General features: G+C 39.3%; 1 protein-coding gene across 1 annotated transcript in view; it reads right to left on the reverse strand.

Moving 5' to 3' along the window:
• The window catches only part of SLIT3 (slit guidance ligand 3), a 693,114-nt gene that overhangs the window by 208,848 nt on the left and 469,158 nt on the right, over positions 1-15,108 (reverse strand). Inside the window, exons 10-12 of the mRNA XM_084838630.1 lie at positions 14,795-14,866; positions 10,922-10,993; positions 3,094-3,165 (exon numbers count right to left, since the gene is read on the reverse strand). Coding sequence (XP_084694756.1) covers positions 3,094-3,165; positions 10,922-10,993; positions 14,795-14,866 — 216 coding nt within the window. The remainder of the gene's footprint in view (positions 1-3,093; positions 3,166-10,921; positions 10,994-14,794; positions 14,867-15,108) is intronic.

Genomic DNA, 15,108 nt, shown 5'->3' on the forward strand with positions numbered 1-15,108 from the left:
GCCATAGTGGAAAAGATCAAAGAGAACATATGTGAACTACACACACTTTCATAGTATAGGTACTAAAAACATATATATGCTGTCTGTCTGAACCTTACTATCACAGAGTTGTCAAATGCTCATCATTAATACCATGTTTAATAGTCTACAACTATATTTATTTTTAGAATCTGTCATGAATTTATTAGACAAATACCAAAAAGAGTATTGCTCATATTAGTGTTTTCCAGAGGAGTTATTCAAGGAATGGATAACAGCATTCAACTATGCAGCCGTTCCATATAAAAGCCCTTTACAAAGTTTACACTGAATTTCATATACCTTTTCCAGTACAAAGTTTATTTGAACAAGAGTTAATTTGAATTAACCCTCTCTTAATGGGCACTACATAGGCCCTGTTCAGATGTCCAGCAGCAAATCATGGGTTAAGATCAAGCCACGGCTTGGCTTTCGAGCGTTGTTAATGGAAAAAGGAAGCAGCCTGTGCACAGCTTGGGCGTAGTGTGCATCCCCACAAATCATGAGTTAATTAACCCACAATTTGCTGCTGGACACTGCTGTTACATCCGAACAGGGTCATAGTGTGCAACAATCCTCATGATAAACCTTAGAAATTATACTGTCTACTAGGATACTATCCATTAGACTTTTCTTACCCTTTTGTCTCCAGACTAATAAGAACAAATCCAATTTACAGCCTACTAAATGCTAAATTAGATCTAATCAGAAGGCACTTTTCCAAATGTTCAACAGCAGGTTCCAAACCAATGCAAGGGTTTTGTGGTTCAGATATCCAGGAAAGCACACACACGCACAACAAAACATTAATGATAAATTAAAAACCAAATTCAGATTATTTAAATGTTGAATATAGCAAGTGAAAAAGTTCAAATCCTATTGTAAGTGGAGTTTTGGGGGGAGGGGGGTATAGCTTTCAGTAGGCAGGTGCCCTCTCACAGTTTGAAATATCTCTTCTGACTCCTAATTTTATACTAAAATAAATAACATATTACAAACTAAAACTGTATTGATATGACATGTCACATGTAGCAACTCCAAAATCAGAAAAGAAATTTCAGGTGTGAGCTAAACATCTAAAGAAATAAACATTTCAAAATGGGGTGGGGGGACCACATTCCCAGCAATAATATGCAACCAAGTATTAATCCTACTCCAAATGAATTAATAAAAGAGATCTATATACTATAAAAAAAATCACAGCTGTGTCACACTTTGTATGAAAGACTCTCACCAGACATTACTATGTCTACTGAGCAAATTAGTATTAGCCTTTAGGGCAAAATCTAAGCTTCCAGACTGTACAGAGGTGAGTGTGTGTATCTATCTATCTTTCTATCTATGCTTGTTAGGTTCTGAATGCCAGAAGAGAGAATTCTGAATTCTGAATGAGTGTGGTTCTGAATGCCACACAGACCAGCATAGTAGCTGGTGCAGCTATATTCACATAACACTCGTGTAGAAAGAACTACACCTGCTGCCTATTAGCTACCGAGCCATGTTCAAGGTTATGTTGTTGGCATGCAAAGCCCTAAACACCTTGGGACCAGGATATCTAGTAGTCTGTCTTCCCCCATATGTACCCAGCCAACCTTTAAGATCTTCAGAGAAGACCTTGCTGGTCGTTGCCTTGTAACATCTCAGTGGTGTCACTCACCCTCTGAAAAACCCTCCACTATACAGTTCGGGAGGCAGAAAACATGGCATGTTTGAAACACCTCCTGAAACTGCACTTTTTCACCCAGGCTTTCTCTGGCTTCTAATTAATTACAACAAATCATATACAGCTCCATCTTACTGTTCCTTGTATTGTTTCGTCTTGTTTTTAATAGTGTATTTAAATGTGAATTTTTAATAACTGTATGTGAACTTCTAATTTTATTATATTAAGCAGTATATACTGGGATGCAAAATGCAAATTTGACTCTCATGCTATTCTGCCTGGATGTGAAGGTAGATATAAACTGTACTACCAGACTTGCTTTTAAGGCACATATATGCTCTAAAAGACCTTCGGTAGTACAATTTTTATATGAGTTACAGGATATCACATTCTTCTGAGATATTCATTTTATGTTGGTCAGCTATCACAGATAAAGCTTTTTTATCAAAAGCAAACAGGATACATCAATATCAAGAGAAACTCATGTATACACCACAATAAAGTATTATATGTCAACAGAAACAATCTTAGCAAGACATACACCCCGATCCTAACTCAGAAATAAATCTCTGTGATATCAGAGTTATGTCCAGGTCAGAACACTCATAATGGCAGCCAATTTTGCAATTGTTTCAAAGACTGGTTGCCACAATTTTATGAGACTCATTATTAGCTTCACTTATGCACGAAACAAAAAGAGGGTTGCAGAGGCTAGCTGGGCAGTTATTGTCTCCTGCTAATAAAACGACAGGACATAATTTCAAAGAGAGCTGTCTTCCTTTTATATGCTTGCATGTGTAGATGCAAATGTGACAATAGAGGATTATCAGGCATTTGAAACAGTTGGCATTTATAGCTCCTTCACCAACATTAACACTGAATACTACACAGCTCTAAACAATAGCTCCTTGGATTCATATTATGCTGAACATTCAGAAGACTTCGAACTTTGACAAAATGAGAGACATATAAAGGCAAGTATATTTTCTTAAGGCATAATCCTACGCATATTTAGACAGAAAAAAGTCCTACAACTCCCAGAAGAATGCTGGGAGTTGTAGGCCTTTTCTCTGTCTAAACATGCATAGGATTGCACCCTTAATGTCTTTGTTGATGCTCAGGATCCCATGTGTAACTTAAGTTCTGCAACAGGATTTCAAACTAGACATAAACTACTGATAAATTAATTAATAGACTACCAATCTTCTGTTTTTCTTAAGACCACCATGCCACTATAATCTGACATTCTGCTGGCTTCACATTCCAGTCTCCTCAAACAGGAATAAAGAGCTTCAATATGCTAATGAATTTTCAATGTACAAAGTAACCAGCCAGCATTTACTTTGCTGAAATTAGAGCTGTAAATATCTATAAATCTCGATCATAACAAAAGGAGAAAGGATAATACTCACAGCAACTGCAGAGACACAAGCCCATCAAAGAGGCCCTTGGGAATCTCTGTGATCTTATTCCCATAAAGCACTCTGAAAAAATGAAGAGGCAAAATAAGTGGTATCCACTACTTATGAAGAGTGTTCTGTTTAGACATATTAGTTTTGCCAACCACCCTCTCCCTATCAAGACGTAGTTCACTTAAACATCTAGTTATCATTAACATAGGACGTATAGATAAACTGAATGTTCCAATTCAGCCTTTTGTGAAATTTTCAGAAATTTCATCCTTTTCAGAAATTGTGTTGGCATTCATTTTCTTTATGTTGTTTCTCCTCCACCATCAAATATGTTCACTACGGGACAGTATACAATGCAAGAACTTTAAAGTTTGCTATAGACATGTGAAATCTCCAATGATCTGAAGCATATCAGCAGATGTATAAATGTTACAGGATCATGTTTGCTCTGGATCAATTTTTATCACCCGGATGTTGTGGGGTTGCTAAATTCAGCTGTAAATCCAATTTTGTATACCTTAGTCTCTCTAGCCTGCAAATATGCCTGAGAGAAAATAAGATGACATAGTAATTTGAAAATATAAACAAATAGTTGAATTATAATGCTGGAAAAATGCTTAGGATGCTAAAGCATCATCAGTTGCTTTGGGGCTACATAAAGAGGACGTTCTCTCCAAGTCTAAAGCCAAGTAAGTGAAGATGCAACCTCACCTAATATAAATGAGAATTGGAGGGAATGTCTTTTCATATTTGCATTATTTGAAAATAAGAGACAGCAGCTTTTACAGCAATTATATGCAGTGCGATCCTATGCATTTTTACTCAGAAATGAATCTCATTAAGTTTAACAGGGCTTATTTCCGACTAAGTATACATAGGATTGCAGTACTGCAGAGCAAATGACAGTTTTACCAGAACAAAAGTCCAAAATTAAGCAAAGTATGACCAGGATTGGGAGGAGCTTCAGAAACTTTCGCTTTGGGAACCCAGGCCCTGTCTTGGTGAAACAATTTGTGGCAGAGAGAACAGTGCTTTTTAAAAGTTGGCACTGCATGTACCCATCACTAGACAACTAGCTGTCAATGCAGCTGGGTTTCACAACCAGAAAACAAAGAAGTGGCACTCCATTCTCTGAGTCTCAAAACCTACTTAATGGTCCAATAGGGTCCAGGAAAAATGATAAGAAAAAGTAGTTGGTAGTTGCAGATGGTAGTTGCTCTACAACTGTTGCTGTATTTTTTAGCTTTGCTGGATATCATGGCTATAGCTCAATCTTTTGCTCCATTAGTGTTTTCTAGGAAACTTTATTTCATTATTGAGAAGTAGTTATTAACTTCTTATTTAAGAGCTACATTAGCATAATCAAAACCCACCCATTCAGCCTTTAAAAGTTATAAGTTCCAGAACCAAATGCTGAGGGCAGTGGTAAAAACTTAACGGGCATGCAAATTTTGATGTTAAGCACAAAGCTGCTGGAATGTTGAATAACAGCTGCTCTGGATATTAGAAACCTTAAGGAACAAAAGCTGTATTTCCAGCATCACTGAAGAAATCTCAGCCAAATAATTCAAGGTAAAAATGATTAGTGCAACGGTCTATCATCAGATTCATTCAACAGCATCTCTGTTCATCTCTGGCAGCCCCCCAAAATGATAACACACCTTCATTCATTAGGTGATAATGTAAATGTAAATGACATGCCAAATACTAAGCGTTTGGATCCAAGCTAATCTAACTTTTAAAAATTGGTCAGGAGCCTGAATTAGGGGGGAGAAGAATTCTACATCTTACACAGTTCTGAAATAAATTCTCTCATCACTGAGCAACTGAGGACTGGCTTGACACATCACGTGAAATGTCTCCAGACAGTCTGGAAAAGGTCTTCCAAGCTCTGGCACAGCCAAATTAAATGTGCAGAAAGCCTACTGGCACCCCAAAGTCTTAGACATTGTGCACAAAAAGTCTTAGACATTGTGCACTGGAGGACACTGATATATTCGTCTTTGGTGAACTGCTGTAACATATTCTGAGCCCACAGGATTGGTTGGACTATAAATATAACAAAATAAATAAATAAAAAAGAAAGAAAGAAGAAGCAGATGCTAATTTTTTATCCAATATTAACTGACTGACGTTAAACTTAGAGACTTGAATTAAATGAACATTTATTTTAGTTTTGTGAATGAATGCAAGGCTAGGAGAGAACTCAGGCTACTAGTAATGATGACTATCGATTGCCTCCGGTATCAGAGGCTGTATCCTGTGAATACCAGTTGCTGGGGAACATGGGTGTTATTGTGCTCATGTCCTGCTTGTGCGCTTCCCCCACAGGCATCTGGTTGGCCAGTGTGGGAACAGAATGCTGGACTAGATAGTCCTTTGGTCTGATCCAGCAGGGCTCTTCTTTCAGCAGGGTTACATGGATGAGGTGGAAAGAGCCTGAGCAAAGCCTTGTGCTCACACACTTCCCCCTCCCCTCTTTTCCTCTTGCATGGCTGGCTGGGCTTTGGCAAGTTTAATTTCACTTTCCACAAAAGTTAGCGTAGGCTTTTGTGTGAATTAGAGATTGTGCTGGTCAGCTTCTACACAAGCCAACCTCAAACTATGGTTGGTTTAGCTGGTTTATTTAGCATCGTGAGAAACGCCGGGTTGGATGAATCACAGGTCGGAATTAAGATTGCTGGGAGAATTATCAACAACCTCAGATACACAGACGATACCACCCTAATGGCAGAAAGCGAAGAGGATCTAAAGAGCCTCTTGTTGAGGGTGAAAGTGGAGAGTGCAAAAGCTGGTTTGAAACTCAACATTAAAAAAACGAAGATCATGGCATCGGGCCCCATCACTTCCTGGCATATAGAAGGGGAAGAAATGGAGGCAGTGACAGATTTTATTTTCTTGGGCTCCAAGATCACCGCAGACGGTGACTGTAGCCATGAAATTAAAAGACGCTTGCTCCTTGGGAGGAAAGCTATGGCAAACCTAGACAGCATAGTAAGAAGCAGAGACATCACCTTGCCGACAAAGGTCCGTCTAATCAAAGCTATGGTTTTCCCAGTAGCAACATATGGCTGTGAGAGGTGGACTCTAAGGAAGGCTGAGTGCCGAAGAATCGATGCTTTCGAACTGTGGTGCTGGAGAAGACTCTTACGAGTCCCCTGGACTGCAAGGAGGTCAAATCAGTCCATCCTAAAGGAAATCAACCCTGACTGCTCACTGGAAGGACAGATACTGAAGCTGAAGGTCAAATATTTTGGCCACCTAATGCGAAGAGAAAAGTCACTGGAAAAGACCCTGATGCTGGGAAAGATTGAAGGCAAAAGGAGAAGGGGACAGCAGAGGATGAGATGGCTAGAGAGCATCACCGATGCAATGGATATGGACTTGAGCACACTCTGGGAGAGAGCACAGGACAGGAAGGCCTGGCGTGCTATGGTCCATGGGGTCACGAAGAGTCGGACATGACTGAACAACATTCCTGGGTGGCCACTGAAAAAAGTGATTGACCTCAGGCGTTTCTTAACTCAAAGATAAATGCAAGTATAATAGCCTAGATTAACAGATTCTTCTCAATGGACAATGCTTGGACAGAAAAATATTTATGGTTACTGAAACCATGAAGATGGGAAAGAAGCCTTTTAGAAAAACATTCGTTGTGACTTTGATAATTAGGCACCTTTAGCAATTATACTGAACAACCTTCATGTCTGTCTTTTGCCTTAATAAACACAGATCTGTATCATCATTCACATTTGGGGGTGGGTGGATAGGTTTCTGGTTTCTATATTCAGTGATCAGAGGATTATGTATTACAAATTAAACCCAGAGACACAAGATGAATTAACTGGACAAAGAGCCATATAAATGTAACCAATTAATGGAATAACTGTGGCTCAATTTTATTTATTTATTTCATATCATTTCATTTCTATACCGCCCAATAGCCGGAGCTTTCTGGGTTGTTCACAAAAATTAAAATCAAAGACCACACAATAAAACAATACAGAATATATAAAACATTAAAACCACAGTAAACAATACAACCAGAATAAAACTAGAATAAAACATAGCAGCAAAGCAGGGATTTAATACAGATTTAAAATAGCAAAGCTAAAAGTCTAAAGAGCTAAAATGTTAAAATGCCTGGGAAAATAAAAATGCCTTCACCCGGAATGTAGGTGCCAGGCAAACCTCACTAGGGAGCTCATTCCACAGCCGGGTTGCCACAGCAGAGAATGCCTTCCTCCTAGTAGCCACCCGCCTCACTTCCTTTGGCAGGGGCTCACGGTGAAGGGCCTCTAAAGATGATCTTAAGGTCCGGGCAGGCACATATGGGAGGAGGCGATCCTTTAGACAACCTGGCCCCAAGCCATTAAGGGCTCTGAATGTTAACACCAGCACTTTGAATCGGGCCCTGAAATGGACTGGCAGCCAGTGGAGTCAATTCCAAAGGTCCTGCTGTGTGACTTGCATTGGAAACATCCTCCCACTCTGTAGCCCTCTCTGTTCCCAAATAAGATGCTTCAGAAGGGCAGCAAGCCTTTGGAACTAGTTTTAAAGGGATTTAGGATACTGCAGATCGACTTGAAGATTGGGGATCCTCTGTGTGACTGGATTAACTTCCACTCACAAGTAGGATGCTTGGACCCCATACCACTATTGACAGGTCTGAGGATGAGCACTGCTGCTCAGGTAAAATTACAGTAAGTCTGTCGCCACAAGGAAAAAAATAAGTATGTGTTGTTTATCAAAAGGCTGTGGATTTCCCCACAGTGCCATCTTGGTTATATAGAGTTAAGTTCATTTTATTGTTGTCATTTTATTAAGACAGACCAGCCCATTCCAACAAGCAACCATTTTATGTATAGTTTCAAATCACAAAAATTTAGACAGCAAGCACTTTGTTCCAACAAACACCTCTCATTACATTCAGGTCAGAGATAAGATATTTGTTTACAATGGCTGACAGTTAAAATTGCAGTTTGCATACCAAAGAGTCAAAAGAGTCAAAAATATACCTACTACATGGGGGTAAAAAAACAAGCAGCTGAAGAATGGGTAAAAAACTCAATAGAGCTTTGGCAGCTGCTTTCAGCAATTTTTTTTTTTTTAAGTTTATCAGTACCTAGACCATATTATCAAAGACTTTCAAAAGTTTAACAGGACGCACAGGATTGTCCCTAGGCTGGAATGTAGCTTAAAACTCTTTTAGGTTTGTTAAAGCACAGCTTTAACTGTATGGCAGCCTTCCCCAACCTGGTGCCCTCCAGATGTTTTGGACTACACCCCCCGGAATTCCTGACCATTGACCCTGCTGGCTGCGGCTGATGGGAGTTGAAGTCCAAAACATCTGGAAGGCACCAGGTTGGGGAAAGCTGCAGTATGTCAGATGTGATCTATTGTTTACTCTGAAATGGAACCCAACAAGTCTTGTTCTCTGTTCTGAAGCTCCTGCTTTTCTGTCATTATCTTTTTTATCACAAACATGTCTTGTTCACTAGTGAGATGCTGGGGCTTTGGAGAGGGTTCATAGTTCAGTGGAGACTGCAGGCTTTTCATATAAAGGTTCCAGTTCCAAGCCCTGGCATCTCCAGTTAATTTCGAATAGCAGAAATGGGGTAGACCTCTGACTGGAACACTAGAGAGCTTCTGTCAGGCACAATACATTCAGTAGGTTAGACAGACAAATGATCTGACTCAGGATAAGGCACCTTCATATGTTGAATTCAGCGCTCTGTCCACAAACAAAAGCCCATTTCCAGATGACAGATTTTTTGAATGTTCACTCAGACATGGACTTCCCCACATGCAGTGTGGTGATAACAGTCTAATTTTGTCAAATGGTCTGCTTTATGTATACTAGCTCTAAAATTGGTTGCACTATTACACAAGAGATAAGCACAGAGCCAATGTGCATCATAGCACATATTTGATGCAATTCACACATACTGATAGGTGCTTTTTCCCCACACACAAGCAGCCCCCTTTACTAAATTTCAATGTGTTTTAAATGCTGGAAATGTTAAAACTAAAGGATCCTTTTCACTTAGAGAGGGACTATGGAAATCCAAAAGAAAGGAAAAGCACTCAGATGTGTGTGACAGCCTCTAGCATGCATAATAGGATCTCATAACATCAAGGTTCCTATGTTAGCATTTCAAAGGCAGATAAGTTGGCACAGATATGGAGAACTATAGTGCCAACACATTGAGCTCTAGGACTACTGCCATAATATTATAATATTACGTTTATTTGCCAGTAAATTTTCATGGCATTTGATTAAATCATTTTCCATGTAATGGTACAGCAAAGCATGTATGTTTTAAAGGAAAATATAGTAATAGCTTAAGGCTCATTAACTAACTTGAATAAGCTATCAATTGTGCTTTAGCTAATTATGGTTCAAATTGACAAAAGTAGGGAACTGTTTAGGGTAAAATTAAAATGTGTTGTAAGAAGGTGCATTACTTACATTTTTATACTGCCCAATAGCTAAAGCTCTCTGGGCGGTTTACAAAAATTAAAAGTACAATATAATAACATGATATAAAACTATTTGCATACAAAAATATAAAACAATTTTGCACAGTCAATAAAAATCCAGGACCCATTAAAAATCTTATCATATGCTGTCAAAAGCCTGGGAGTAGCAGAAGGTGAGAATGTTGGCACCAGGTGGCCTCACTAGGGGTAGCATTCCATAATCGGAGGCCACCACTGAGGAGGTTCTCTCCCCTGTTGTCCAAACTTCCCTTGGTGAAGGCACTTGATTTATTTACCTAATTACGACACTGTCTTTCAGTATTTCCAAAATGGTTTACAGAATAAAACAACAAAATTAAAATATTTTAAATGCTTAGAATAATTTTTTAAAAAGATAACTGAGCTCCCAGAAGCTTGACAGAGTAGGAATCTTTTCACTTCCTTCCAGAAGGAAGCAAAAAAAAAAAGGGATAAAGAAACTTCCTAAATGACAGCAAACATTTTGGGGCCGCCACAGAAAAGGCCCTTGCTCCTTTAAAAGAACTAGACATCCATAAAGGATGGAACCTAGGAAAAGAGTCCTGTTGGTTGGCCTATACATAATGATGATCTTAATGCTTCTGAACAAAGACAGCCCAACAATTATTTTGAAACATCACTTAACCAGCTCTAATAAATCCACAGTTTGGAAAATAATCAATTTGGGTATCTTACCCAGATCTTGCTCTCTAGTACCATGCAGACAATTGTCTTTTAAAGCCACCTCATCCATTCTAAACACTGTTTGTTAGGAACACATGAGCTGAAACACTGCTTTTAAATCTGGCAATGTTAACTGGCTATGCTTGCACTGATAAGGCTAAATTTTGATTATTATTAAAAAAGTTGCCAAGATGTGTGCATTTGCTTTATTGTTTTGCATTACAACACATTCAGTCCGTCTACCTAATTTACAAAAGCAATAATACCAAGCATTTTGTAAATGGGGTTCCTATGACCTAGGCATATCATTTGCAAATTAAATTCCATAAGTTTTCTAAAAAACTCTGAAAGGTATTTTTGCAGAATGGTTTTGACACCCAATGAAAGAAAAATACAAAGTCTGTGCTGATGTTATAGAGGCTTAAATAATTAACCTTCATAGGTTGTTCATCTATAAAAGGAATCTATAGTTGCATAAACAATGGCACCTTCAACTCTGATCAATTTCTAATTTAAGGAAGATTACGTTCTTCACACAAGGTGACAATTGCACAGGGGAAGGAAAGCATCACAGGCCAATACTTGATCTATTTATTTTTAAGGCTCTCTCCAAGTCTCCCATTCAAGGTTACCCTCTACTTACAGCGAGGTGAGAGATTTCAAGCCTTGAAAAGCATCTGATGCAATATCCGATATTTGATTTTTGCTGATATCGCTGCAAGGATACACAAGGGAAGAAGACAAGATAGTGATAAAAACACAATTTATCAATGTGCCCTAAGCTTTTCTAAACAGTTTATTTTTAGGTAACAGTGGCACCCAGGTCTCACTCTACTTAAAGTTCTTAATCCCACTGAAAGAGAGATACTTATTCACTGAAAAGGTAGTGAATATAGTACCACAGTCACCAGCTTCATAAGGGAGGCATCCATGCCATCTTAATTAAAGCCCATACATCTATACTGAGTTGTAAAGAAAATAAGTGCTGCATTGTGAAAACTGAACTTCCGCTACCCTGATACTGGGAGACTGGCCCTCCACTTATAGGAAGCCATACAATATGTCAGATTCCCCCTCCTGAGATTGTAAACACTCCTATGACCTCGGGAGGGGGAATCTGAGATCAGATCCTTCCGCCTCCCCCTTGCAGCCACCATGGAAAGTCCAACAGCAGCTGCTTTCCAAGGCTCCAACAGAGACCTTGGATAATCTCATAGGGGTTATGAAGGGGATGTACTGGTGGGCAGGGAGGGGAGAGGTCAGAATTCTATGGCCTCTTCAGCGGCATCCCAACTCACAACAAAGAAGGTCAGCTAGACAGGTTTAGAGGCCCATCTAGCTGAAAGTTTTATTTTTAAAGAAGGATGAAAGGTGAAATCACCTCCGTCCTCCTCAGAGATGCATGAGAATTTTGTTTCGCTTGCAAAACATGTGAAAGCTCTGAATGCAAGCATGAGCATGTGTCCACCCAAAATGTTGGTAAATTGCTGAACACATGTTCGTGTTCATCTTGTTCCTGATTCCCAGTTTGATTTGCACAAATTTCCTAATTTGTGCAAATCTCTTCCTAGATTTGAATCCAGATCTTCTTACTTGTATTCCAGCATTCTATCTATTAAGCCATACAGGTGTAATGGCTCTTCTCCCCATCTTGACTAAAAAAAACCCTATATTTTGCCATGAAAATGAGCTTTCTATATGCATTAATTCATGAATTATTGCATATCCCCATTCACATGTCAGCCATCTTGGAAAATAGCAGCTACAGAATTCATGCACCAGAATGGGCATGTCTACCCAACTTAAATATGTTCCTACATGGGCCTGAAACACATACAAAAATCAAGATTCTCTGCACATCTACTTTTTTAATGGGAGTCTATGGCAAGTCCAGGACTATTTAGGCAGAGTGTTGGTAGTGGCATTCAAAATTTTCACCAGTTCAGAAAACATTCACTTAGTCAGAAAATGGTTGCGCTAGGATCTAATTAGAACACCCCCTACTATAACTCTGGTTTTCAATTTTGTCAGTGTAAAAAACAACGAACAGCCTGTTTGTTCTTTTCTGACCTGGAACTCCCTACATGTTTTGGAAAGGAAAGGTTCCTCCTGTGTAAGCACCGGGTCATTACTGACCCCTAGAGGGACGCCGCTTTTGCTGGCGTTTTCATGGCAGACTATAGCGGGGTGGTTTGCCATTGCCTTCCCCAGTCGTGACCACCTTTCCCCCAGCAAGCTGGGTACTCATTTACCAACCTCGGAAGGAAGGAGGGCTGAGTAGACCTGAACCAGCTACCTGGATCGAACTCAGGTCATGGGGAGAATTTCGGTTGCAATACTGCCACCTACCACCCTGCGCCACACGAGGCTCAACATGTTTTGAGACAGTATGAAATGTAGTATTTATTCTGAGGCAAACTTTGAAATCTCTTTACAAAACAAGCAATCTTCACAACCTATGATTAGACACTGAGTAGCATGTGTACCAGCCAGATTTCTTGACATACAGCTTGTACCACATAATTGGGTAGCTTTTAAACAATTGCAACAGTACAGGAGCAAAACACGCTATACTTCTGACAAAGGTCCCAGAATCCCTGACCAGGCTTAGAACTGTACTTACAACTTTCTCAGTATTTCATGCCTTCTTTTTTAGAATTCAAATGCTTTAAAACTGTTTTCTGATTTTAAAATCAGACAAACCCATCTTGATATTTTTCATGACATTGCTGTTGTGCTGTTTGATATGGAATAGCTTTAAAGCCTATGCTGCTAGGTTAAAAATGCAAGAGAAAAGGAACAGCACTGTTCATCTTGTTGGGCTTGTTCAATCACTCGTTTCATACTTCGAAAGACTCACTGGGCTAATAAGGAAGACAATACTCCAAGTTCTAAACAGGATTCTCTTAGGACTAGCAGAGATTCTTAGATGCTGGGTGTTATAAATCTTATTCTTAAACAACAGGCATGCTCCAAATTAAATATTACAAAGTGGACCTTGATTGGAAATTTCAGAAACGGATGATGAGAACTGAAGGTCTTGAAGTATTCAGGTCCACAGATAGTTTTCCATAGGTGCAGTGCAATCATATGCATGCTTACTAAGTAAGACAGTCCCACCCTGTTCAATGCAACTTACTTCCAGGTAAGTGTGCATAAAACTGCCTATATTTCCTCCATTAAAACAAAACAAAACAAAACACACTGTGACTTCTGGAATCTTGCCCATCACCATCAGCTATCATATTATAGCCTTCAAACCAAATAAAACATCAGCAGGCCTGCTAATGACATTCTTCAACTTTCTCCTAATAGGTTTTGAACATAAATATAGCTGTGTTTTGCTTTCTTTTACTACTAACATAAAGTCAGAGTAATTATACTGAAGTTACAGAGCATTTCCCAGACAGACACTGGCATAGATATTATCTCACTATAATACCCCATCTCACTATATTTACTTAGAAATTAAAGCTATTTCCCATCATATATAATAAGCATACTATTACATTTAGAAAATTACTCTCATTAAGAGCTGTCTTTCCAGCTATAAGCCAGTTGCTTAAAATTAATTTACCAAATAAGCAGAAACAAATACATAAGGGCATTTCCTCTGATAAATCTCATATTAAGGAAAAGACCAAAGTACAGTAACTTTATTTGATAGGAGACAACCTAGCTGTTATTAATGGTTTAATTGTCATGCACTGTTAGGCACACTGGCCAAAATACTACATTATACTTACAATATATTGTCACTGTATAAATTGGTATCAAATTTATGGTGTCAGACATGAATATAACTACTAGTTCTACAGATGCATGGGAAATTTTCCAAGCAGTTTTTCTCTCAGCAATGTCACTTAGAGCGCAATCCTATGGGGATAGGCGGCCTCCTTCAAACTTGGAGGTGACCGCCTATCCAATGCAGGGCAGGAGAAGCACAGAGGGGATAATTCCTTCCGTGTTTCTCCTGCCCTGCATTTGCGGCTAGACAGCCAATTTCGGCTGTCTAGCCGTAGGAAGGCGGAGTGGGAGAGGAGGCTGCCAGACAACACATAGGATGTGTTGTACCAGCGTTTCCGCCTTCCCCACCCCAGAACGCCCCCAGGAACGCCCCATTTTGGCTGCTCTGTGCTCCTCCTCCGAGCGTGGAGCTCAGGGCTGTTCTGCGCTTGAAAGAGACAGCACGGAAGGGGGAGGAAGGTCGGTTCCCGGAAAACCAGATATCCTATGGCCATGTAGCCGCTGACGAGCGGCCATAGGATTGCTCCCCCCTATTTCTTTTTTCTAGGGATCTGGCTTAGAAGATACTGCAAGTGAAACATAGAAAAATATGCACACTGGAATGATTGTCAGTGTTAAAGAACTGTTTGTGTGCATGTGGCACATGTGGAGTTCTGGAGGTCCTTCCCTTACATAACTAGCAGCTTACCCATATGGCCGCATCACTGGATGGCACCCATCAGCGCAAACACTAAAATGTTTTCCATTTTAGAACACTTAAAATACTTACATTCTTTTTAGTTTCTTGTACTGAGAGAATGCTCCAGGATAAATGTTTTTGATAGAGTTCTGCTCCAAGCGGCTACAAAGAGAATTATAAACATTAGTGCCAAAATGGCAAAGCAACAGGAACAATCTTTAGTATTTATTTATTTTTTACATTTATTGGATGCTTTTCCAAGCTAAAGCCTCCACCAAGGTGATATAAAACAAAAATATAACAAAACAATGTTAAAATGCTATTAAAATAGAGCAAAATATAAGCAAAAGCAGAGCAGTCACAAACATGTAAAAAGTTATTAATAATATGCAGTCTAAAACTGC

Source organism: Heloderma suspectum, chromosome 2 (assembly GCF_057233095.1).
Source record: "Heloderma suspectum isolate Gila_16-S chromosome 2, 16-S_ref, whole genome shotgun sequence".
In the NCBI taxonomy this organism is placed as follows: Eukaryota; Metazoa; Chordata; class Lepidosauria; order Squamata; family Helodermatidae; genus Heloderma; species Heloderma suspectum.